This window comes from Acanthopagrus latus, chromosome 5, assembly GCF_904848185.1.
Source record: "Acanthopagrus latus isolate v.2019 chromosome 5, fAcaLat1.1, whole genome shotgun sequence".
NCBI lineage: Eukaryota > Metazoa > Chordata > Actinopteri > Spariformes > Sparidae > Acanthopagrus > Acanthopagrus latus.
In genome coordinates, this window is record NC_051043.1 from 3,940,897 (window position 1) to 3,967,149 (window position 26,253).

The 26,253-nt window shown below is 41.6% G+C and overlaps 1 protein-coding gene and 1 long non-coding RNA gene across 3 annotated transcripts in view; one reads left to right on the forward strand and one right to left on the reverse strand.

Annotated features, from left to right (window-relative positions):
• Window positions 1–17,839, forward strand: part of abca2 (ATP-binding cassette, sub-family A (ABC1), member 2) — a 79,373-nt gene extending 61,534 nt beyond the window's left edge. For both annotated transcript variants that reach the window (XM_037098062.1, XM_037098063.1), the window contains 27 exons: window positions 702–898; window positions 1,619–1,792; window positions 2,576–2,772; window positions 3,852–3,972; window positions 4,161–4,451; window positions 4,999–5,220; window positions 6,434–6,536; window positions 7,416–7,741; window positions 8,071–8,284; window positions 8,464–8,569; window positions 8,654–8,765; window positions 8,895–8,955; window positions 9,135–9,309; window positions 9,394–9,509; window positions 10,092–10,239; window positions 10,514–10,637; window positions 10,983–11,115; window positions 12,131–12,251; window positions 12,535–12,713; window positions 13,082–13,223; window positions 13,614–13,748; window positions 13,977–14,080; window positions 14,165–14,257; window positions 14,517–14,619; window positions 14,881–15,018; window positions 15,119–15,328; window positions 16,340–17,839. In XM_037098062.1, the coding sequence (XP_036953957.1) occupies window positions 702–898; window positions 1,619–1,792; window positions 2,576–2,772; window positions 3,852–3,972; window positions 4,161–4,451; window positions 4,999–5,220; window positions 6,434–6,536; window positions 7,416–7,741; window positions 8,071–8,284; window positions 8,464–8,569; window positions 8,654–8,765; window positions 8,895–8,955; window positions 9,135–9,309; window positions 9,394–9,509; window positions 10,092–10,239; window positions 10,514–10,637; window positions 10,983–11,115; window positions 12,131–12,251; window positions 12,535–12,713; window positions 13,082–13,223; window positions 13,614–13,748; window positions 13,977–14,080; window positions 14,165–14,257; window positions 14,517–14,619; window positions 14,881–15,018; window positions 15,119–15,328; window positions 16,340–16,375 (4,081 nt within the window). In that variant the 3' untranslated portion in view covers window positions 16,376–17,839. The remainder of the gene's footprint in view (window positions 1–701; window positions 899–1,618; window positions 1,793–2,575; window positions 2,773–3,851; window positions 3,973–4,160; window positions 4,452–4,998; window positions 5,221–6,433; window positions 6,537–7,415; window positions 7,742–8,070; window positions 8,285–8,463; window positions 8,570–8,653; window positions 8,766–8,894; window positions 8,956–9,134; window positions 9,310–9,393; window positions 9,510–10,091; window positions 10,240–10,513; window positions 10,638–10,982; window positions 11,116–12,130; window positions 12,252–12,534; window positions 12,714–13,081; window positions 13,224–13,613; window positions 13,749–13,976; window positions 14,081–14,164; window positions 14,258–14,516; window positions 14,620–14,880; window positions 15,019–15,118; window positions 15,329–16,339) is intronic.
• A 2,889-nt stretch (window positions 17,840–20,728) lies between these two features.
• LOC119019724 lies at window positions 20,729–25,463 on the reverse strand. Its single transcript, XR_005075134.1, has 3 exons — window positions 23,088–25,463; window positions 22,593–22,683; window positions 20,729–22,427 (listed from the first exon to the last, which is right to left on the reverse strand). It is a non-coding gene; the product is annotated as an uncharacterized LOC119019724 (long non-coding RNA).
• Window positions 25,464–26,253: the final 790 nt, after the last annotated feature.

Here is a 26,253-nt window from a genome sequence, read left to right on the forward strand (position 1 = left end):
AACTCAAGAGGTACCAGTAGTTTCAGCCAGCAGCTTTCTACAAGTTGTCATTCCTAATCTGACACCAATTTTTAGGGGAGCACAGTATTGAATGTATGTACTGGAATGGAATTATTACAATACAATTCATGCATTTATTGTCATGTTTTGGGGCCACACAAAATATTTGTTGTGTTGTTGTGTTGCCCCTGGCCTGTACGTAGAGCACTTCCATAGCTCTGCTTTACATCAGCTGCCTTTATAAGAAAACAAGGTCGCTTTTGTGTTCCCCTGTTTATTCATTCAAATATTGAAAATAGTTTGTTTTTTTTTAAAAATAGGTTTTAGATGTTTTCTTCATAAAATCATTTATAAAGCAAACACTGAATCAGCACTACACGAGTCAATGCATCCTCACAGCTCTGCTGCTCTCTGTTTCACTTCTCTAACACAAACTCACTTTCATTCACTCATTATTTCCAGCTGCTTTCACATTGACATTTTTACTGTAAACTACTATAGTTGAAGCTCAGTGGAATATATTAAATAATATGGATTACTGAGGGAATGAAGATTTCTCTGTTAAACAGAAAACCTGGGAGCAGCAGAGTGATAAGTGTGACATGACACTTCATTGTATTAGCTTTATCATAGACACTGATATGGATGTTTGTATCATCTCTCCAGCGATAAACACACTGCTTTGCTTTGTGTGTAACCAGGATGATTGTTGACCTGGAGTTATCCAACAAGCGCCACAGCTTGGTGCAGACGTTGTCCGGTGGGATGAAGAGGAAGCTGTCTGTGGCCATCGCCTTTGTAGGCGGCTCCAGGGCCGTCATCCTGGACGAACCCACAGCGGGTGTTGATCCCTACGCTCGCAGGGCCATCTGGGACCTCATCCTCAAATATAAACAGGGTGAGTGGAGGCTTAATACTAGAGGAGAATTTTGCATCATGCGCCAGCAACTAGTTCTCATCGCAGTCTTTTTCAGTTTTGAAGAAAAGAAAGTTGTGGCCCTCTAAGAGATTTTTTTGGCTTGTTACTGTCTGCGCTTACTTCAGCAAAACTGCTTTAACTTCAGGCGCATCTGCTGTATAAAACATGTCCCTCCAACATCTTTGCACATCAAAGAATTCCTCGGCTTCGTCTTAATTGCAGAGGACGAGGCCGCCTGTCGTCATCCTCTGCATAAAGACGAAGAAACACTTAGAGCTTGATCACACCAAGTCTCATCACCACAGATGCAGCCGCTTTAAAAATGTTTGGCAACGCGTGTTGGGCGCACAGCGTGGTGCGCCTGTGGGGCACGGCTCTGTGTGCAGCTGGGTGAGCTACTGTAACTAAAGGAAAAATGGGGAATATTTCACCTCCTAAAAATCTCTGCAAAAACATAAACAACACAACGCATAGCGGCAGAGTGCATACAAGGCGCCGATTTTCTCTTATTGTGTTGCTAAAAAATGCCGGACATGTCTTGGACATGGTTTCATATCCTGGTAATCGCTCAGTCCACGTCAAGCTATTCAGTGACAGTACACTTCCTGTCTTTTTTTTGTTTTGACGTTAGCTGTCATGCAGAACACCTGCTGTATCTGTATAGAGAGTACTTGAATGTGTGTTCTGCCTCTGCCCCAGGCCGCACCATCCTGTTGTCCACCCACCACATGGATGAAGCAGACCTTCTGGGAGATCGCATTGCCATCATCTCACATGGGAAGCTCAAGTGCTGTGGCTCGCCTCTCTTCTTGAAGAGCACCTATGGAGACGGATACAAACTGACGCTGGTCAAAAAGCAGAGCGAAGGCCGAGGTGTGTGTGTGCACATATGTATGTGTGAGTCCTAAGTGGCTTGTGTTCTCAGCTTACCCACCAGTGAGACTATCAGACTGTAAACCATCAACATTTTTAAATAATTCCGATACTTCAAACATTTCTGTATTTATGGTTGTTTATGTCATGAATGTCACCTGTTGCACATGTTTTCTATTCAACACTGCATTGTAAAAGTGTGTGCGTCAGGTATTTGGTAGCCAGAACTGAGGACCTAAACGTGTGTGTCAATGGTTAGGGGAGAGAAGGGGAAGAAATGATATTATGATATTAAATGATTTAATAAGATATTTGTGCTAACAGATTAGTTATTTAGCTGACTGCATCAGTCTGATCTACTGGGTCATTCAGCCAGTTAGTCCCGTATTAGATGGCTGTAATGAAACCAAACCAGAGTCCTGCTTCTGAGGATAAAGAGGATCCTCAAACTACACTTACTTTATATTTATCAAATATAGTGTTTTCTGATAACACAGTATTGCCAGTGGTATAAGTATTCAGACTTTGTTGTGAAAGAAATGTACTGAAATGCATTGAACATTTATGGTCCAGGATATTCCAGTTTAAAACCACATTAAACTCATAATTACAAATCAAATGGACTGAAAAGAACTCATTTCAATCCATCCCCACGATTGGCTGTGTCTTTCAGTGGCAGTGAGCTGTTTTCGTTTCCTTCCCTGTCTGACTCTTCTCTATTGCACCCTGTCCTCTTCTGCCCCATTCATCCTTCATGTTCTGTGTTTTCCTTCCATCCTTCAGGCCAGGGCAGCCAGCTGCAGCCTCCTTCATCTCTGTCCCCGTCCTGCTCTCTGTCGCCTTGCTCAGAGGCCCGGGTCACCCAGTTTATTCGCCAGTTTGTGGCATCGTGTCTGCTGGTTTCTGACTCCAACACTGAGCTGTCATATGTCCTACCATCTGACGCCGTCAAGAAAGGCTGTTTCGAGAGGCTGTTCCAGGTATTCAAGTATCCTTATTTATTTTATTTATTCCAAAATGTAATTGGAGTTTATTCCTCTTGAGATAAACCATCTTGTTTCTGAGAGGCACACAAAACATCAACTTTTACAAACTTTTAAACAAACAAGAATGGCACACATCCCACACGCCCACTGCACCATCAAGTCATCAAGTGTCATTTGTAAAGAAAAATGAGAAATAAAACAACGAAAAGACCAAATAACATTATGCCAAAATTATAAGCCTATTTATGAGCTGGAAACAAAGGTAAAACAAGAACACTTAGATTTAAGGTAAAAAAAAAAAAAAAAAAACATGACGGAGAAGAATCAAAAAAAGATGGAGAAATCAATCTGAGTGAGCGGAAGAAGAAATTTAAAATTCAAGTGAAGACCCCAAAGTTTTCAAAGACATCAAATCTGAATATTCTCATTTTATTGTATTGAATGGTGCGACCATAAAACAACTTTGTGGTGAACCTCAGTCAAACAAAGCTTATAAACTATTTATCCCATCATACAACATGACAAATTCATGCCCAGAAAACTGTAGCTACAGAAAAATTGTTTTTTTGATTGCTTGCTGCCTTTTTCAATGACAGTATGCCAACAGACACAGCTGGTTCAAGTTTACACAAATGCTGTATCGAGTGCTTTTTACACAACTATAAAACAAAAAGGGTATGAGCTATATCAACATTTGCACATATTTTTTTCAAACCTTTATCATTATTATTTATTTAATTTATTATTATTATTATTGTATTGTATTTTTTTAACCCTGTTTTGTCTCCCCGTTTTTCTCTCTCAATCTTTCTCTTCTTTCTTAATGTATGTGTTTTCTTTTGTTGTTAAATAAGAAAAAATATTTTTAAATTCAATTTTTATTTTTATAAATAAAAATTTTAATTATTTTTTTTTTTTTTTTCAAACCTTGCAAGTTAGCACAGTGTCCACACTATATGGCCTCATCAGCAGAGCTACACACAGAACAGAGACTAACACTTGACCAAAGTTTGATCGGCGAATTCACTTCTACACTGTACAGTAACACTCTCTTCTGTTGTTTGTGCCTCCAGGCTTTAGAGCAGAGCTTGGACAGCCTGGCCTTGACCAGCTTCGGGGTGATGGACACCACCCTGGAAGAGGTCTTCCTCAAAGTGTCTGAAGAGGACCTGTCTCTGGAGAACAGTGACGCCGGTGAGACCATTTTTCCTCCAGTTTCGTCAAAGAGCTGATCAGCTCACCAAAGACTGTAGCCCAACAAAAACTGATTTCTGCAAAATGTTCACTGTCTGAATAAAAATGATAAAACTTTTTCGATTAAGTCTTGCTCCACACTGAGATGATAATTTCCTCACTGTCTCTCCCTGTCTGTCCCCGGGCAGACATGAAGGGTTCGCCAGGGGGCAGCTCAGTGGGGAAATCTTCAGTGGAATCAGCAGACCTGGGGGGCCCACAGGGTGAGACTGGAACTTCAGCAAAGATTGAGAAGCCGGAGGTGGAGCTGAGTAATCTGATGATGTGCTCGAGGCTGAGCCAGAGCCAGTCGTCCTTGAAATCCACCTCGTCTGTCGGCTCAGTGAGGGGGGATGAAGGGGGACTCTATGCAGACTTCTATGGAGATTATTGTCCACTCTTTGACCACGGACAGGAGTCTGACTCAGCCAGCCTGCGGGGTAAGATAACAAGATGACAGGTGTGCTGTGTCAGTTATTAACTGTAGTCCTTTTAGTATAACTAAAATAAAGATTAAATAAAGTAAAATGTAAGGACAGTTACTGCAGCACCATTCTGTTCATAACTTAAGAGGTGATCACTGAAATCTAGTTTGTTTGAATGGACTTTTTATTCAAGTTTGCACCCTGCTACTGGAATGAACACAGAGTAAACATAAAGGAACTTGTAAATTGGAGGGACTACATGGTTTTAGTAAGAGATATTTCGGGATGTTATTCATGTGTTTAAAGGTTTATTGTGTGTTTGGCATCTGCTTTCTCTGACTGTCCAGTTGCAAAGTTGTATATATGTTGATTTTTCTCGGTTGTAGAAGAGATCTTGTTTTCACTTTTATTCACAATTATAGCTGTGAGCAAAATTTGCTCTGCAAAATGTGTTTCATCAAGTTTGCAAAGTCATCCAGACAGGCTGACATGTACTTTAACTGTTATCATGTCATTATTAATCCATATTCTCTTTTTCATCTGATGTCTCCTTCACCTCCAGGTGATGCAGAGAACCCTTCGTCCCCAGAGCCGATGGTGCTGGAGGGGCAGGGCAGCTTCAAACTGGACGGTTGGTGGTTAAAGCTGAGTCAGTTTCATGGCCTCATCGTCAAAAGGTTCCACTGTGCCAAAAGGAACACAAAGGGACTTTTCTCTCAAATCCTCCTACCAGCCTTCTTCGTCTGTGTGGCCATGACCGTGGCATTGTCTGTGCCTGAGATTGGTGAGATTTTACTCATGTGGTTATCAGTAGGTTTTGTTCCTGCTGCTCAGGAGAAAGAGAATCACTGTCTATAGAGTGTTTAGTACTGTTATGAAGTAACTTATTAAATCAAATGATTGGTCTGCGGTCCACTGGGTCATTTGGACAGTTACATTAGTCCCTTATTAGATGGCTGTAATGAAACGAGGATGAGGATAAGTAAAAATCCTCAACCTACATTTACAGTATTTCAAAACTATTCCTACTTCTGCTTCTCCATCAAACACAGTATTGCCAGTGGTAGAAGAAGTATTCAGAGTTTGTAGTGAACAAATGTATTGAAATTTATGGTGCAGGATATTCCAGTTCAAAACCACATTACATTCAGAATTACAAATCAGATTTATAATGATACCAAAAGTCCTTTGATGACCAGAATTTAACTAACCAGGTTTTAACAGAGCCCTCAGCACATCTTCTGGAAGACTGTTCCATGTTGTAAGTGCTTGAAGTGGAAATCTTAAATCATACCTATTATTCCAAACATAGACGATAGGCTCAGTGATGATATTATTTATTCCATGAACAAGCTTATAGACCTCAATCTTGTCATCTATGTATTCTGTATACTAGGGCTGGTAATCGTAATTTTCATGACCTCTCTTCATATGACATAATTTTTAGGCTTGAGATTAATTTAGAAGCTCTTCTCTGGACCTCAGTCTTTCCTATATGTTTTACTACAAAGGACAAACTGACTGAACCTGCAATACAGGATGAGATCCCACCAGAGACTTATTTTAATTGCGCCCTCATAGAATTTGCTTTAGATTTCTGTGAAATATCCCTCCATCACTACACCTACAGTATGTTTGTTTCTGCCTCCACTTGCTAAACCACAAGTTCTCTAATCATAATGATGATAATGATAATAATAATAATAATAATAATGATAAAATAATGATGATGATAATAATCATGTTATCAACCAGTGACCGACTGGACCTACATACACAGGTGTCTTTATACTGCCTGTACCTTACACCTTACCTGTGTCATCTGAAGGAGCATGTGAGGGAGAAAGTGGGCGGGAAGGTAGAATGCGGAAAACCAAGCAGGCTGCCACAGTAGCATCGTGACACATTGTCACTAAATGTTGATGCTGTGCATACTTTTAAAAAATATAGAAAACCCTAAAGTTGTTGATGAACCTCTATGCTTATGTTTTTTACAGGAGATTTACCACCCCTGATCTTGTCCCCATCTCAATATCATAACTATACCCAACCAAGAGGCAACTTCATTCCCTACGCCAATGAAAACAGACCCCAGTACAGGTAAGAAGACATTTGTTCAAAGACATATTTGCATATACATCTTATGTCTTGGCAGTGAACAAGCCACAGAAACTGAGGAGTCAGGCTTATAGAAAGTACACAGCAACATGATAACACACAGCTGGTTCTGACATGTCCAAGCTCAGCAGCTTCTAAATGAAGGCACATGACTTGAAAGGATGATGTTCATCATGTTCACCACGTTAGTTTTGCTTACTTAGTTTAGCATTGGCATGCTTACATTTGCTTATTTACTTATGTAGAAATTATGTATATTCATTGTCTATAAAAATTGTTGGACTACAAACCTATTGCAGACAGGATTTAAAAAAAAAACATTTTACATTTTGTGTAACAGATAATATTTACACACTCACACACTCATGGCGAATCTGCACAGGTTCTTTTTTATTATCTTTGGCAGATTTATGGGTACGTAAAGTGATTGATATCTCTCTGACTCTTCTGTTAGGACTGGACAGGTTACACCTACAGTATATTCTATGGAATGCTGTAATCTCAATCCCTGTATAGCTATAACCAAGGTCTAACTAATGATGAATCAACTGCATTCAAATTTACTCCACAATACATTCACCCATTCAGACACACATTCATACACTGATGGCGTACGAGGGGCTGACCTGCTCATCGGGTGAGAGAGCATTTCTTTTCAAAGTGCCTCATGGAATTTCTGTGCTCAGTTATTCCCACATAACCTCACACCCATGGACACACTGAGCTGCTGCTGCCTGAATGTAACTAAGGCCACTGAAATAACCCATTATTTGAAAAGCACACAGTACATTTTGGGATAGACTGTCTTTGTGAATAACCATTGTCGAATCCTAAAATAGCATCTCTGTCCTTCGCTCTCAGGGGTAAGCTGTCACCAGACGCCAGCCCGCAGAAGATCATCAACACCCTCCGCCTGCCCTCGGGTGTGGGTGCTACCTGTGTCCTCAAAACCCCCTTCAACAGCACCCTGGACCAGCTGGCCCAGACCCTCAACCCCAGCGCCAATAACTCCAAGACTCTGGCTGCTCGCTACTTTGACTCCATGTGTCTGGACTCCTTCACCCAGGGGGTCCCCCTCTCCAACTTTGTACCCCCGCCTCCCTCACCAGCACCCTCGGATGACCCAGACCCTCGCTTTGAGGATGGACTCTGGAACTTCACTGTTGCTCCTCCCACCACAGTCCATGGTGAGTCTGTCTAACGAAGCAGATAAACCACTTTCATATATGCAACCCACTTAAATATGTATTGTTTAAACTAGAGACCATCTTGTAATGCTCAGCCACATGTTGAAGGCCAACCTATGAGTACTTGATAGTAATTACATAAGATCATACACACATCTTGTGTTGAGAACTACAACAAGATGTAACCTGTGCCTTTAAGGAAAGCCCAGACAGCTCTTCCGAAAGGCACAAGTTACATCTTGATATAGTTCTGAGAGAAACCAGACTTGAAATGATTCAATATCAGCCATAAAACTCTTGTGAATGTTTTTATTTCCACCTGTGCTCAGAGCCGGTGACGTCTCCCACCACCCTCCCCCTTTCTGTCCATGAGCCAGTGCGTTGCACCTGCTCCATGCAGGGGACAGGCTTCTCCTGCCCCAGTGGGGTTGGAGGGCGACCCCCCCTCATGAAGGTGGTGACAGGTGACATCCTGGTGGACATCACAGGTCGTAATGTCTCTGAGTATCTTCTCTTCACATCCGACAGACTGCGCCTGCACAGGTAGGAATGCTAGGGGTCCTTTCGTTAAGAAAGCTCTGAGATTTGGTCTCTTCCAAAACTGCATTTTTTTCCATTAGCTTACTTTGAAAAATGTTACCACATTTTTACTGCAAGGAGAATTCTTACCAAAGCACCTGAGCAAGACATTCAAATCTTTTCGCTGACTTTGTTCTCAATAGATATGGTGGTTTAACAGTGGGGAACATCCAGAAATCTATCCCTGCATCCTTTGGGAGAAAGATACCCCCAATGGTACGCAAGATAGCAGTTCGCAGATCAGCTCAGGTAAAACGGGCACTCTGAACAAGACAAGAAGTTCATAGATACAGTATAAACCACCACTGACAGTGAGTGACTGCTTGTGCGCAGGTTCTGTACAACAACAAAGGCTATCACAGCATGCCAACATATCTGAATGTCCTCAACAACGCCATCCTGCGCGCCAACCTGCCGTCATCCAAAGGCAACCCTGCGGCCTATGGTAATTACATGTGATACAACATGGACAGTTTTGCGCAATCTTCTGGGTTGGGAATTATAATCTACATAAATGAGGTTGTTTTGTGTGTGTGTGTGTGTGTGTGTGTGTGTGTGTGTGTGTGTTCTGCAGGTATCACACTGACAAACCACCCAATGAATCGAACCAGTGCCAGCCTCTCTTTGGACTACTTGTAAGCTGCTCAGCTGGACTGATATTTAAAGGATGCATTAAAACAAACAGGACTATATTACATCATCATTACTATAAGTACAAGTAAAGCAATACAATTGATAGCTGAGTGTGAATGTTTCTGGTGTTTTTATTATAATTATCATCTCATCTCTCCTCTCCCGTCCTCTGTATCTCTAGACTCCAGGGCACAGATGTGGTGATTGCCATCTTCATCATTGTTGCCATGTCTTTCGTGCCAGCCAGCTTTGTGGTTTTCCTGGTTGCAGAGAAATCAACAAAGGCCAAACACCTGCAGTTTGTCAGCGGCTGTGACCCTGTCATCTACTGGCTGGCTAACTACATATGGGACATGGTGAGGAGGATACATGTGTGTGTGGCTGACACTGACAGTGTTTGTGCAGGTGTGAACATGTTCTCCCTTCTCATATCTCCTCAGCTGAACTACCTGGTACCTGCCACCTGCTGTGTTATTATTCTGTTTGTGTTCGACCTGCCGGCCTACACCTCCCCAACCAACTTCCCTGCCGTCCTCTCCCTCTTTCTTCTTTACGGGTGAGATGTCTGATGCTGTGATGCAGAGCATCTGGTTTAATTTGAATGTGCAGCGTAACATGATTCATAGCCATACTCTGGTTAAGGTCCCACAACTTCCTCTAAAAGGTCAGTTCACTGAATGCACAGCTGAATTTGGTTGTGTTTACACTTTTTAAAATTTGATAGCAAAGTTTTTTTTACTGTAGGATAGAGTACATTCTCCAGTTTTTTTAAGCAATAAATTGAAAATAAATCTTGCTTACTCAGTGTATACAGATATACTAACCCTTACACCAAAAGTGACCAGGAAGTACTTTCAAATTGAGACTGAACAAAGATGTTTTGTTTTGGCTTTTTTTTCCCAGATCTTTTCATAATATAGGTGAACTGTCCCTGCACAGGGAAATAGGGAATGTTTTACACACTCTGACTGAGTGCAACAGAAAGAAAGAAAGAAAGAAAGAAAGAAAGAAAGAAAGAAAGAAAGAAAGAAAGAAAGAAAGAAAGAAAGGAAGAAAGAAAGAAAGAAAGAAAGAATACTTGGATGCTTTTCAGTTTCTTCTGTTGTGTCCTAAAGCTTTTGGACATCCTCTGTCCCAGGTGGTCCATCACTCCCATCATGTACCCAGCATCCTTCTGGTTCGAGGTTCCTAGCACAGCTTACGTGTTCCTAATAGTCATCAACCTCTTCATAGGCATCACAGCAACTGTTGCCACCTTCCTCCTCCAGCTTTTTGAACATGACAAGGTCAGTCTGACTCTGTTATTTTCAGAAGCATACTTAGTATTCTCTCTGCGGGCTTCACCCAAATAATTTATTCTCAGGCTGCAGCGAGAGTAAAGATGTTTACAGTCAGACACGCCATCTCACCTTCATATTTAGGAGAAGATAAAGCAAGATAAGAAAAAATACATCCCATCAAATCGATACAATGTGTTTTCCTCTGTACTGCAGCAGATTAGAAGGTGGCTTTTGGATGTTTCTGTATTTAATTCTTTATCCATTTTTTTTTCTCCTGCAGGATCTGAAAAAAGTCAACAGTTACCTGAAGTCCTGTTTCCTTATCTTCCCCAACTACAACCTGGGCCATGGCCTGATGGAGATGGCTTACAATGAGTACATCAATGAATATTACGCTAAAATAGGTACACTCATCTTCAGAATGCCTCCCAAAGAGAGAATGCTTGAAGTTAACTGAGTGTTTAAACAAAGATGATTTGTTAAAGAGTACCTCTGATCTCTATTGCTTTCCACAGTACTATAATTTAACAATTCTTACATTTTTTCCCCCACTTTTTTCAATGTGCACTGACATATACAACATACAGAATATATGTAGATGTTTATGTACTAATTTTTGGGACAGCCCATCCAAAAGAGATGATTTCCAGCCTTACACTTAAAATAAGGCTGTAATGGTTTTACTTCTGACACAGACAAATGTTTATGAGCGAAGTAAGAGATACATTGTTGTGAATGTGTGCTTTCAGGCCAGTTTGACAAGATGAAGTCTCCATTTGAGTGGGACATTGTGACTCGAGGACTAGTGGCCATGACAGTCGAAGGCTTTGTTGGCTTCCTTATCACCATCCTCTGCCAGTACAACTTCCTCAGGAAACCCCCGTGAGTTCAGTGTGTCTCTGTCTGAGGGTGTGATGTGGCTTTTACATCCTTGCACATCACAGAGAATGCCAGTAATACAAACACAGACACACATTTCAATTCAATTAAATCCAAAAAACTATGTTTGTCCCCGGGGGGCAATTCAAGGCAGGTGGAGTAGTTTTACACAGACACAGACAAGTCAGCATGCTAAGTACACAAGTCAGCATGTTAAGTACACAAGTCAGCAAGTCAGCACGTCAGCATGGGAGGGGTCCTGAAGGGTCCTGAAGGATCCTGCACGCTGTCCTCAGTGTTCGCTGCTTGCAGTTAAGGGAAAGTGCTCTGACTGGCAGTCCAGTGATTTTAGAGCAGACTTTGACTTCATGCTCTATATGCATGTCCTGTTTTGCAGGCTTATGGAGTGGAACAAGCAGGAGATGGAGAGTGTTGGAGGCAAATTTAAATGTACTGTCTAAAATTGCCTGCATGGAATGCAAACTGGAGATCAGTGGGTCAGTGTCTTTTTATGACCCTCTCCATAGCCTTCATCATGACAGACGTGAGAGCCACAGGCCTCAGGTTGTTCAGAGCTTTGACTGAGCTCTTCTTGGAGATGGGGAACTGTGCTGCTGTCTATGGATCATTGAATCAGGAGCTGAAACACGCCAGATAGCTGCTCTGCACAGCACTGCAGGACACAGTCACTGACGTTGCCTGGGCCAGGTGCTGTGCTCTCCTTGGTCCTCCTGAGGGTTCCTCTGTGTTATAGGACAGTTAAGCTGCTGCAGGCTTGAGGGAGGAGATGATTCCTTCTAGACGGGTGGTGTTGTCTGTCTCGAATCTTGAAAAAAAGGAGATGAGGTCATTGGGGAGGGATGCTGGGCTGCTGCCGCCCATCTGGATTGTCCTATGGGTAGAGGGAGTAGTATTCATATCTACGTATACATTATGGACATGCTGAAAAGGAATACCGAAAACTTGCATGAAGTTTGTGTGTGTGTGTGTCTGTCCGGCCGTCCGTCTGTCCATCCAGGAGGGTTCCAGTCAGCTGCCAGCCTATTGATGATGATGATGTGGATGTCGCCTGTGAGAGACGAAGAGTGCTGCGAGGAGACGCTGACAATGATATGCTGAAGATCGAGAACCTGACGAAGGTTTCTGCCGTCTTGAACATTTAAAGAAACATTCAGAAGCTACTCTTTTGTTTTCACAGAGCATTTACACTTGCAAAAATGCTAACCAATGTGATCACAATTGCACATTTTACTTAAACATCACCATTATTTGTCCAGTTATGCCAGCACACTGAACTAGTTTAAATGGTCATCAGACACAGGGTCAGTGAAACATAAATGATTTGTACTGTAGTTTAGAAGCTACATGGTATGTTCCTCTGATGTACTGTATATCTGAATGTGTTCTCTATATCTCCTACAGGTGTATAAATCCAGGAAGATGGGTCGTATCTTGGCAGTGGACCGGCTGTGTCTTGGTGTCCGGCCTGGTGAGTGTTTTGGACTGCTGGGAGTGAATGGAGCCGGGAAGACCACCACCTTCAAGATGCTGACAGGTGATGAGTGTACTACTGGAGGAGAGGCCTTCATTAATGGAAACAGGTCAGTGCCAGAAAAATGAAACGAGTATTTAATGATCACGCAAATTTTTTCTCGTTTAGCAGCAAAGTAAAAGCAGATGCATCAAGATTGACTCATCAGACAGGAAGCAGAGTGAAAACTGATGGCGAGCTGAACAGATTCTGGTTGGGTGCATTTAAAACAAAAGACATTTGGAGTCAACATCTGTCTAACTTTGGTTTGAGACAGATTGCATTACTATTGTTGAGAAGTTTTTATTGCATTTAGTTGCTTTTGTTACCTGGCAAGTTGACGTCAACTTATGTAACGTTACGTAACTTTAACTTCACCCGTCCCTTTTCTTCTCTGCCCATCTCCGTGTGTGTGTGTGTGTGTGTGTGTCTGCACAGCATCCTGAAGGACCTGTTACGCGTGCAGCAGAGTATTGGCTACTGTCCACAGTTCGACGCCCTGTTTGACGACCTGACTGCCAGGGAACATCTGGAGCTTTACACTCGCCTCCGTGGTATTCCCTGGAAGGACCAGGAGAGGGTTGGTTTCACACAAGCACTTGTCTTTTTATTTTTCTATTTGACATAATGACTACCCCCTAACCTTAACAATCACAACTATATGACTTCAGTGGTTTAAAACTGATATGGGTCCTCAAAAGGATGCAATAAAAGACGCACACAAAAACACAGAGTAATTCCAAGCTAGTTTTCAGCTGCGCAGAGTTCCAAAATAAAATCCTGTCTATCTTATTAGAATGAATAATGGATCATCTCTCCCAGGACCACTAATTGAATCACTGTTATTCAAATTTCATGCCAGCTGTTTGTTGGTGGAACTCTTATTCATGACTTTCCCTCTGCCCCCTCCATATCATCAATCAGAGGTGCAGCTCCATCACAGACTGACATTACCCCTCTGTTCCTCTAGGTGGTGCAGTGGGCATTGGAAAAGCTTGAGCTGTCAAAGTATGCTGACAAGCCCGCTGGCACTTACAGTGGAGGAAACAAACGCAAGCTTTCCACTGCCATCGCTCTGATCGGATACCCCTCACTCATCTTCCTGGTGAGGAATGTAACGGGTGCTCACTTCCAGATTAGCCTCCAAGTTTGTCTTCTTTTAGTGATGTCGCTGTGTTGGATACATCGATGTAATAAACTGGAGTGATCCTTAGATGTAAATTTATTTGGGGTTTTTTTTCTGGGGAACATGGTAGAAGGCTAACAAACTCCATAGTGAGAGTTAACTGTAAATACAGTAGTGCGTCTAGCTACCTTTAAGTTCCTTTTCCAGGACGAGCCCACCACTGGGATGGACCCAAAGGCCCGCAGATTCCTCTGGAATTTAATCCTTGACATCATCAAAACCGGACGCTCTGTAGTGCTGACATCACACAGGTGACACACCTCAGTCCTCGCATTCACCTTTTCCTGTTCTATCTTCTTTGTGTTTCATATATTATCTCTTGCTGTTGTCTGCAGCATGGAAGAGTGTGAGGCTTTGTGCACCAGACTGGGCATCATGGTGAACGGCAGGTTTAAATGCCTGGGCAGCATCCAACACCTAAAGAACAGGTGAGGAGAATAAAGACTTGCCTTCCTTTTTCCATTTGTGATTTATTTACATCTACAACAAAAGTTAATGTGGTCTGTTCTGGGTTGACATCCATCCTCCATCCAGGTTTTATGTAAATCAGTTCAATACTTCCAGTGTGATCCTGCTGACAAACCAACCAACCGACAGACACTGGTGAAAATATAATAACCTTCCTGGAGATAAAAAATAAATATACAAAAAAAGAGCTTAAAGCCTGTGTCTATGATCATGTTCTAGGTTTGGGGATGGCTATATGATCACAGTGAGAACCAAGAGCAGCTCTAATGTGAAGGAGGTGGTTCGATTCTTCAACAGAAACTTCCCTGAGGCTGTTCTGAAGGTACAGCACTGTGGCTGCCTCTGGCATTTATACCAGTAAATCCTCCAAGTCACTGAGCACCAGAAAAAAGCAGAGGATTGATATCCATGAACATATGACACTAGTGTAGACATTGGTAAGCTGGTAGGCCTACTTTAAAGTTTAACTATAGATAAATGACACACATATATATATGATTTACAAGAGCAGATTGAGGTTCGATAAATGTCTCAAAGAGGAGTCCCTCTCTCTGCCTGAAGCCATCTCTTGTCATATTTGCAGGAGCGCCACCACACCAAGGTCCAGTACCAGTTGAAGTCCGAGCGGATCTCTCTGGCTCAGGTCTTCAGTAAGATGGAGCAGGTGGTGGAGGTGCTGGGCATCGAGGACTACTCTGTCAGTCAGACCACTCTGGACAACGTGAGTCGATGTTTAATACAGTACATGTCGGATAATGACAGGAACACTTACACACATTAAATTAATCTTTTCATCGTTCACCTTTTTTTTTGCTGCCCAGGTGTTTGTCAACTTTGCCAAGAAGCAGAGTGACAACCTGGAGCAGCAGGAGGCGTTGCCCCCGGGTGATGGACAGTCCCCCCTGCAGCGCATCCTCAGCCTGCTCAAGTCTCGTTCGGCCAACACGGAGCTCAACGCTCTGATCAGTGAGGCGCCTGAGGAGCTGGAGAGCGACGATGATGAAGGACTCATCAGCTTTGAGGAGGAAAGGGTAAGTGCCTCACACTTAGGGTTTTATTTTGGTTATTGTGACACTGACTGTGCCAAAATCTGTGATGCTTTCACATCCCAGATGACAGACTTTCAAACATGAGTCTAAGGCTGCAGGTGAAACACATTCCTGTGATTAGTCCATTTTTGTATTATTTTTTGACAGTCAGGTATCTTTTATTATTATTTTGACATGAATTACTATTCAAAATGAAGCATTATAAGTGAGAAGTTATGGCACATCCCCTGGACATATGGATAGTGAGTTCACTATATCCTTCTGAATTTGACTTGACTAACCTCCTCCAGGGCCAAAGAAGACATTGTACAATTGTCCAGTCTGACTAGTGTAGTGGAAATTTCTGTCAATAAAAGAGTAAAGTCAGATCTGTCTTTTCGGTAAGTTTAATCCAACCATCTGCAGATGGACTCACCACACAGTCAAATTCATGAGCTGAGTGAATGAGCCCCGAGTAAAGGAGTGTTCACAATTTATACACAGATATCAACAAGGTCAGGGGAAGAGACAAGCACTCTCGGTGCCAGCAGTGATTAAGCTACACACACACACGTACATACGACTATCCCAATCAGACAGGCTTCTCATCGACACAAGACGTAAAGTTAAAACTTCATGACGCATGACCTGGGACTCTGTGCAAAGCATAAAATTATCAGACATAAAACATAAGACAAGAAGACGACTTTCTATCTGAGTTTTGGCTGGTTCGTGACTCTGTTACAATCATATAGGGCAGAGGTTAGGTGTTCATGCATTTGCATAAGATATCAGTCACATGATGCAAGTTAGATAAATGCTTTTAAGAAATCATATTCAACAATAGTTCAAAATTCATCAACCCATAATGAAAAGGAATTTTTCCATCACACTAGTCATAAACATGACTGATAAAAGAACTCTGCCATGCACTTTGTCAGTTGTGTCATGTTTGCTTGATTACTGTAACTGCTGCAGCGTCACACAGATAACCTCTACATATTTGTTTGGCAGGTGCAACTGTCCTTCAATACAGACACTCTCTGTTGAAATGAGCAGCGAGATGAGAGTAACAAAGGCCATCTGTCTAAGGTCTGTAGGCGAAACAGAGCTGCTGACTTAACCCTGAAGAGGACCAAAACTCTGTGCACCATGGATCATAGGACCAGTAGTTCAGTATATCAGCCTCAGCTTCTACATCCCAAGAGGGACTGAGGTGATTTAGGTCAGCTCCTACAGATAGAGGTGATGACCTGCAGAGCCTCGTTTACAGCTGGAGACACAGCAGCAGGAGTGCTTGCATTTGGATTGAAGACTTTGAATGTTTCCATATAAAGATTTTTTTTTTTTTTTTTTTTGAGAATGTATCTAACTATATGGCTGATGGGTACTGTAGGTAAGCTATCTTTGTTAGTGAATGAACATATCTCTGGTGATATGTTGGTTGTACGCACCCCCTGCCAAAGGGGCCTCATGTAACCACAGTGGGCCCTTTTTACTGTACCAAACTAGACCTGCCTTGAGAGCATGTTGTGATGAAGTTGATTCCCAGTGGTAATGTAAAACAGTATATTTTTCTGTGTCAAGAAGAATGATTTATTTTGGATATTGAAGCAGCTACTGACGTGTGTGACTTATTTTGCAATAACGGGGATGTAGAGAAATGCACTTTGGGGACTGGACATGCGTGCGAGTTGTTGACCTTTTCTTTTACCTTGATGTCGAGACATGATGAAAATCTCCATGGCATGGTTATTGTCCTGATGGTGCCTCCCTTCTGTCAACTTGTTTTAACACTGTACATTTGGTCTCTTTCTACTGAATGCTCTCTTTTGTGCTTTTAACATATCATCATGTTGTGGACTCTGCCAAGAAGATCCTCTGTAAACCGGACACAGTGTATAATAATAATATGAATAATGATAATAATGATTATTATTATAATAACAATAATGACAACATCGCCATCTCCAGTAACGTTAATCAGCTTTGTAGCAGTCTGAAACTGAAGTGAACTCTGCTCATATTCCCTGACAATAACTGCACTAGCATCACTGTGACACTAAAGGGAACTCTCAGATCACAATAATCTATTGTTTAACTTACAGTACATGTTTTTTGATTTGCCGAGCTTATCATTTTTAATGGAATTTGGAGACCTATTCACAGAAATATTCACAATACAAAAACATGGATGTTTCTCTGACTGTACGTTGGCATGTGGTTTTAACTGGTCTCTCTCAAGAGTTTTGTGATAATTGAGTTGTGACATGTCCTGTCAATAATAACTGTTTCACTTCTTCTTTCACAGCTAATTGCAGTCATATTTTTGGTGATTATTATGGCACTGGTGGGCTGTTTTCCTACTTGAAGGGGTCAGCATTAAACAATAAAAACTGACTGTTTCAATTTTCTTCTTTTCATTGGGAATGTAAAACCTGGAGGAAAGGTGGTTGATGAAATATTGAATATTTAAATTCATTAAATTCTCAGAAAAAGTCAAAAACAAAAACTGTGAACCCTACGTGATTATTTCTTTGGTTTAAATTTAGATCCTCCATTGACTGGAACATCTTGTTAGTACAACAACAAGAAGAATCAGGGATCCGTTGAATAACAGAAACATAAACGTATTATGATGTCAAACACTGAAGATGGAGTTGCGTGCAACCAGAAAACACATATTTCAAATATTATTTCACTTTGCTCTACATTTAATAGGGATTTCTGACAGTATTTTGGGGAATGTAAAGCATCATTTGATTCTCATTTGGACAAAACATGTATGATTAAAGAGTTTGTTTCTGAACTCTTTTGGGTGGTTGTGCTTTCATTTAGCTGTGTGAAAGAGATTTAGTGTCACCTTCCACTCAGAAATATGTTTGGGTTTGTGTTAGTTCACTTGGACGTTCGAGCTATACTGTGCAGAAAGATCCACTGTATGTATGGTGTGTACAGAATTTTAGAGACTTTTGAAGGCTGTGAAAGTTTATGTACTTGAATTTCAGTTTAAAGGATAGGTTCTATCCTTTTCAAGACTTTCTTTAAACAATACATGCCCATGTGTAGAGTGAAATTAGGTTTTTGTTGGCTGCTGTTTCTGGTCACAAACAGGTCCTTTCATAAGTGTTTTTTATGTCAACAAGTCATTGTAGTCCTACAGTGCCACCCTGTGATCTGTTCCACTTTATTTGAAGAACGTTGTTTTCTTTGTCTGATTTGATGACGTGTCCGACTGAACGAAGGACAATTACAGAAAACAAATCTTTAAAATTGCACGCGTTCCTTTCTCCCTTGCTAACAACCACAAACTGAAAACAATGATTGGCTTCCAAAATATGTGTGATGTCACAAATCATGCTCATAGCTCTGCCTCTTATAGTCAGAGAGTTCAGAAAAAAAGTTTCCTCTTTGATCAGTGAATGTAAACACACTTCGACTGGAGGGGAGCTGAAGCATTTTTATGATGCTTGTTTTTCAAAACAAGACCTTTTTGTTTTCACCTTTTGTCCTAATTGGATGGTGCAGGTGAAGATAGACAAGAACAAGAGAGTGAGAGGACATAACATGCAGCAAAGGACCATGGGCTAAAATAAACCCCCCTCATGCCTGTATGCACTTCTGGCAACGTCTGGGCATGCTCCTGATGAGTCAGCAGATGATGTCCTGAGGGATGTCCTCACAGATCTGGATCAGGGAATCAGTGAGATCCTGGACTCACTTGGCGGCATCAGATAGGTCCCATAGGTGCCTAATTGGATTTAGGTCAGGGGAACGGAGAACTGGATGGTCTGGGGAGTCCAGTTCTCCGTTGACCTAAATTGTACAGGTCAAAAGAGGATTGGCGCAGTATCCACCGCCAAACAGCTCATGCTGGATGGTGTTACAGGCAGCATAATGTTCGCTACAGTGCTGCCAGACCCTTTCACGCCCGTCACATGAGCTCAGTGTGAACCTGCTGTCATTCGTGAAAAGAATGGAGAGCCAATGACGGACCTGCCAATTTCGGTGTCTCTTGCAAATACTGTCCTGGAGGTGCTGGACTCCTGCCACCAGCAGTGACAAGGACACTAGCAGAACACAAAACTACAGAGGAATCAGTCAGGAAGGGAGAAGGAGAAAGCAACTGTCTGTGACCACCACATGCAAAACCATTCCCTTTTTGCACCTGCTGTCACTTTCATTTGCACCAAAACAAGCGGAAAGTTACGTAAGGAAAGGAGTCATTTTCATAGACAGGCCTCCTCTGCGTGGTGATAGGAGATATCCGAGGGGAGCGTTCATCCCAGAGGTGAAGTTTGCTGTGTCCAGCAGTAAGACAGCAGTATTTCACAATGTCGTCGCTCAGAGTTGGACATGAAAAGTAGCTCTGTTGTTGGTTGTAAAAATCAATATAAGTGCCTATATTCTGTCCCAGCTACAGAACAACAGAAGAGACAGTGGTTGCGTTTCTGTGAAAAAAACACGTTCCTCTGCCTCCTCCTGGTGCACTTAATGGCATAAGGAAAACAACCAATCAGAGCCGGGGAGTCTCTAACACCGTGTCAATGACTGCGTGTGAACTGGGATCAAACTGTAAAACTAGGCAGTGATGATCAAATACGTATCAAGATTCTGTTCAGTTTGAAGTCCTCCACTCAAACTCCACACACACGCACGTGCACTGGAATATATAACATTACCTGACAGCATCCGAGACAGCAAGGCATTTGACAGTGTAAGTTAACTAAGGTTGCACAGGGCCAAACCAAAACCCAGCGGCAAGTGCAGCTCAAACGTCTCTGTGTCTGAAAGGGCCATTAGGCTTTGGTCAAGAAATAAAGTGTAGTAACAGTGGAACGTTACTACAGCTTCTCCATGAAGCAGAGGAGACAACAGGGCAGCAAGACAGACAGCCTCCACTGACTCTCATGGAGGGGCGGACTTTCAGAGGGCAGCCCCTTACAAAAATGTCCTGTGGTAAAATACCATTTAAAAAATGAAATTTCTGTGGTATTGGTACCTCGTGTTCCTGTGATACTGTACCACATATTTCTGTAGTACATTCCTGAGGTACTCGAGGGGTATTTTGGGACATTTACCACAGGATTGTACCTCAACCATTGCAGTACTTTACTGTACACTTTGTGGTACTATACCGAACATTCTGTGTACTGAACATTCTGTATTACACATCCTGTGGTACCATAACATAGTAAACCGTATACTAAACTGTATCATACACAACTGCAAAAAAACTTAACCCAACCTTTACATTTGTTATTTTTATTCAGTAAAAGAAAAATAACAGCTTATCTCAGAGGTCATATTATATTTTAATCTTGAAATATACAGAAACACAGAATACAGTAGACCCTTTTTCTGTTTGTACACAATGAAAACCCTGCATTTTGGCAACAGAAGTATGGCGGAGATAAACAGCTTGTCAAGCTGTGCTAATGGATTATCAACTGAAGATCATGAATGTTACCTTAACAAGTTGACAAATGGTGTCCGACTTCCAGATCTGTGTTCTATTAATAAGTGGGTTGACGTTAGCAAATGGCCGAATATACAGTGGCCAGATATATATTGTTATAGTAGACAGTTATGTATATTGTTATAACATGATAATACTCAAAAATTACAAGCAAGAAAGAAAAAACATTTCCAGGTGGAAATGTTAGATGAGTTTGTATAGTATTAATTATTTACACTTGTCATTGTTGAAAACACTTTTGGTTACATATCATTTTGATTCCATTACTTTGCCTTCAATATACTGCATTTAAAACATTGTCAGTGCATGTTAATATTTACTGTAGCGTGTCAGCTTTAAAAGCAGTTTTTCCTAAATGTTCCCATAACCTTGGTCCTAAAATGGCCATTATCATAAATAAAATAGCTCTGTGCGGTGGTTCTCCACCTTTTTGTACTTTCAGTGATGTCTCAATGTCTGATCAAATTTAGTTATTCATAACTGTTGTTAATCTTACAGTCAGGCTATACAGAGAAAGTGATGAGTAAGAGAGAGAGAGACAGAGGGAGTAGGTAGTGAGTGATCATTGCCCTCAGTAGCCCTAAAAGCCTGACACAATCATGGAAAGTAATGTACATCTTTTTGACTCTAAACACAGTTATCGCCGGGCCACCACAGTCTCCATGAGGTTTGTAAGACCAGCACATATGGTCAAAATGTCATCTAGCATAGTGACTTTGCTGATGTCACCATGCTCAAGTTTATCCAAAAAAGCCAGTATCAAAAGTTATTACCTTGTCAGAGGCACAACCTCCCCAACCACTAGACAAAAAAGATATAGCTCCTGCTGGTGTGATTCCATTTAGACATTTAATTGTATTTTGGTGCTTATAATTTGACCAGGTTTCACGTTCTTTCTATAAAGGTCTCAGCACAGTCTATAATACAACAGCAATTCCTAAATTTGGGTTTAAAACACTTTGCCATGTTTGCCCGCACTGCATTCTTACTAGGCCACGTTATCAGGTTTCACTATTGAGGACAACATGGGTAGCCAGTCTCTTAATAGTTTTGATACAGTTGAGAATGGAAGCGCAAAGCTGTAGGCAAGGTCTCTGTTGGTGAGTCCAAGTCTTACTTTCATTAGAACCAAAAGGAGGTGGTTCTCCCAACTTAACCCACCCTTAAGCACAAGTGTGCTTCTTTTTACAATGTCCAGCAGCCACATAAACACATGTAATGACTGTAAACCAATGAAAAAAAAATATTTTAACATTTGTGTCTTTTATGGAATAAAACCCAAACTTGGACTGCTTAAGTTGCTCCTTCAGATGTTTATTTTTTATCTGTGTGGCATACACTTCACTTTTCAGAGCTTTATAGTCGCCATTCATCTACAACACAAAAAGGAGATGAATAAACTCTTCATGTGCAACACATCAGCTTTCAAACACACACAGACACGAACGCAACACACAGACTGTCTGTTTCCCTATCACTCTACTCACCCGACCACCACAAACACACACTAAATTGTGTGACTTTTGCATATCTTCAGATGAGTCTAGAGGATCTGCCTCAGGCTCGCTTGTGAGGCAGGTAGCAGAGGCCTTACCTTCATCCCGTTTTCTCTTTCTTTCATATCTAGCACAAACAATACAGTCAAGTTAAAAACCCAAAATAATCAACACATTAAGAGATAATGCAATAACATAATAAAGAAGGTGATACAAATAGATCTTATTTGCTCAGAGAGTTAACAAGCTACCCAGAAAGTAGAATATTACAAATGCATGACATGACACTGACCTTGCTACCTTTCCTGAGGTGTCTCTGGTGCTGCTGTGAGAAAAAATGGATGGAAGAAAATCTGGACTATCACAATCCATGGACGGTGCTCCTGATAAGAGGAAGAAATGAGATTACCTCCGCTTATTGTTTGTTCTAACCTTTTTAAACTTATTTGCTATTTCACGAGCGCAGTCATAGTAAGCACCAATAGTAGTTAAAGACAATCGTACACTACATGTAACATTAGCTGTTTGTAGACACTTTCAGCCTGAACAAGGAAAGCTAAACCAACGTAAGTAGGCTACTTAACAACGAAAGCTAAACTTAACGTTACAACAGAGAGCCAACGTTAAACTTTACAAATGCTAAGTAGAAGACAAGACACATTTGTTGGCCTGTTAGTTAGGCTATGACCTACTGAATCAAACTAATATTGTTTCATTACCTATGGTAAAATCATACGCAGTCCTGACTCACTTATTATCCAGCTCATGTTAGCAAACACAAACATACCAGTCACAAAGTGGGTGCTGCACAGACTATTGCTGCCTTTAGGACCCCAATCTGCCCTTTTAATGGCCTGGAGCCATAATCCTCTTCGTTTTTTTGGCAAACGGATGAGATCCCATCGGGATATTAAAAAATTTCAATCCATCCTTTTGCCGGTTTGTGCAGTTCACAGCACAACAACTCCTTGTCATTTTTTACTGCTTGACTCCGCTTGTAAACAATGACAAATGTCCTGCTTTCTGCCCCCTGGCTGCACGTGCATTTCTACGGTGACACTGCACAGAAACCCATCTATACTCTGTATAAATGAGGTCAGAGTGGAGGCAAAAGCCTCTGCCATCTCACCCTCCAAATGAATCAAGCCTGAAAAAGTGGACACAACTTTGCTCAGTTTTATACTGAAGTAGCGGGTGACGATACACAGCTTCTTCACGGATACAACATCTGTGCTTTCATCAATGACGAGGGAGTAATCAGCACTCTTTAAACATACATGGGGCTACTACATTGTTGATTAATAAGGTGTACTTTGTCTGGTGTATTTTGACATCTTTGTTGCAGGTTGAGCAAATTAATTCCCCAAGATGATCTACAGCTTTCACTGATGTGTGACAGGCAACATAGGTAGCCACCTCAAGCTCACTTGTCCGTCTTGTGTTGCTGTATTTGGAAACTCTGAACCCGACGTCAGTGAGCCTCATTGATGAGAATGGCGCTGTGTTTTTTTATGTTCATCTGTGTTGGCATGTTGTCTTAAGTCATCATGTTGTGCTCGTATTTCGTACATTCATGTACCTCACAAGGCTTTTGTACTGTCCCCCACCGGGGGCTGAATCCATTCTTTTATACCAGTCTCGTTCTGCTGAGAAGCTCATCAGATCCTCAGTCCCATGAACTGCATTTAAATGTCTGTCACTCATGAGGAATGGGATCCCTCGGCTCTGCCCAGGGGTGGACTGGGACAAAAATTCAGCCCTGGCATTTTCTGTCCAGACCAGCCCACTACGTTATCAGTGGACACCACGTAAAAGTCCACAAATCTCGCGGCGTCTTCTCTCACACATTCTACAAAGGAGAGTCATATTCCTTGATAGTAGTTAACAAATAAAGCATGTAGCTATGAACTCAAGGACTAAAATTGACAGCTACAGCAATCAACAAAAGCAAAAGTATGTCACATGCTCAAAATAGAGGTCATTCCTCAAAACCAAGTATTCGTATCAATGAAAGTGTGTGTGAAAGCCCTGACACCATCATATCACCATGTCAGAGGAGCCTCTGCTGTTCCTCTGGATTTGGATTTTGGCCGGATTTATGTGCCTTACACGAATCAAAGGCAGTTTACCAATTCCTTTTTCAGTCCAGGAAGAGACTGCTGGTCTCCTTCCAGGTCCATCAGCTGCTCGATATTGCGGAGGGGGAAATAAGAATGGTGCCTTTCCATGTTAGCTGACCCATTTGTCATGCAGTGCATGGCTGCATGAAGGTCTTGCACCATTCTTATTATGTTCTGCTGCTGCTCAATTATGATTTCTTGCTTCACCAGCAAGTCATGAAGCAAAGCTGAATATGAGAGAAACAAGCAAGAGATAAGTTAGTTGTAGGATCAAACATATGTCTTTAAGTAACACGTGGAGTCTGAAAAAATGGTAATTCTTCCATCCACACATCTGACTGCAGACAGCTGAATTTTTGAGGCGTTGCCTCGATGAGAGGTCTTGCTGCTCCCAGATTGGAGCCGCCTGGGTTTCAGGGCACACCCTCACAGCCTGGCCTTGATGACCTGGGGTGTTTGCTGACCGAGGCTACATATAATTTGCCACCTCAATGGCTTGGCGAAGTGGTCTTGAGGGGGTGTTATTCTTGGCATGGGGTATAAAAGATATTCAGTCATGATTAAAATACTTAAATATGACTATGACTTCTCATTTCACATCTGAAAAATAACTGTAACACCAAGAACTGAAATTGAATGAAATTGCGAGATTTACACTTCTACCTGATATTGTGAAATCGTGGTAGATCGTCCATCTGATGAGCCCTGAGTGAGTGCAATGCACTCCATTGTACCATTGGATGGGGGTATCATGTATCCATTTCTCTTTTTTGGGACGTAGGCGTCCTCCTCACTTTCATAGCTATCCATGTGCCTAGTTGGCCTTTGGAGACAAACATGCAATAAATACAAGAGACTTCAGGTTCAGGTTTCATACCCTGGTTCTACTGTAGTTGGAGTAATAGAAGCTAGTAAAGGTGTGAATAACAATATCAGGGATGAGATTTTTCCTGCTTTATCAGGAATACATTTTTCATTTGATTGAGATTCCTGTTATCATTTTCTGTTAGCATTTCTAAGGGTGTCTGTTCAGAACATGGTGGCTTACGTTGTGTTGCCCATTGTCATTTTTGTGCTGGTCCATTAGTGAGGTAGCTGTTACATTTCCTGACAACAGCTGTTTTATCCCCTGTCAAAGCGCAGTCTGCTGGGCAAACTGTGTCATTACACCATTTTTTAATTACCCCAAGCATGTTTTTTTTGCATTATACTTTTATAAATATAAGTTTTTAAAACCTTATAAATCAGCCGATGAATCTATAAAGGCAAATACCAATAATTCGGTCGGGCTCTGCTATTTTGCACAATGTTCAGTGAGTGTCCTTCAAGGAATTTAGATGGTAAAAGATTCCAAGGGTTCATGTGGGTCATGTAACTTAAAAGAACCCCCTTGTAGTGTATTGTGAGAAACATGAGAAAACCCTGCCTGAATAAACTCAGTCCACTGCATACAATCTGAAGGTGTATTTACTCATTACTTTAATACAGTTATAAACAGACGTGTAGTATGGAGAGAAGGAAGATAACTGGATGAAATGGAATTGTAGAAGTACAAACGTCACAGTTATGGTTAAGGCGTCCTGCAGTGTACTTTGGGAGGTGTACATACGTGTGTCGGGGCAGGGTGGTGCTCCCATTGGACCACCCCCCCTGTTAAAAATTAACAAATCGCCTACTGCTTGGCACTGATGGGGCAGCGGTTATGATGGGTATGATCCCTTCACTATTCCATATTAGTGTGTTTTTAAGAAACAAATGTGTGTGTAATTTGCCTTGTTGTGTTATTTGACATGTAAACACAGGGTGTGTAAATGGGGTTGCTAAGCAGCTGAC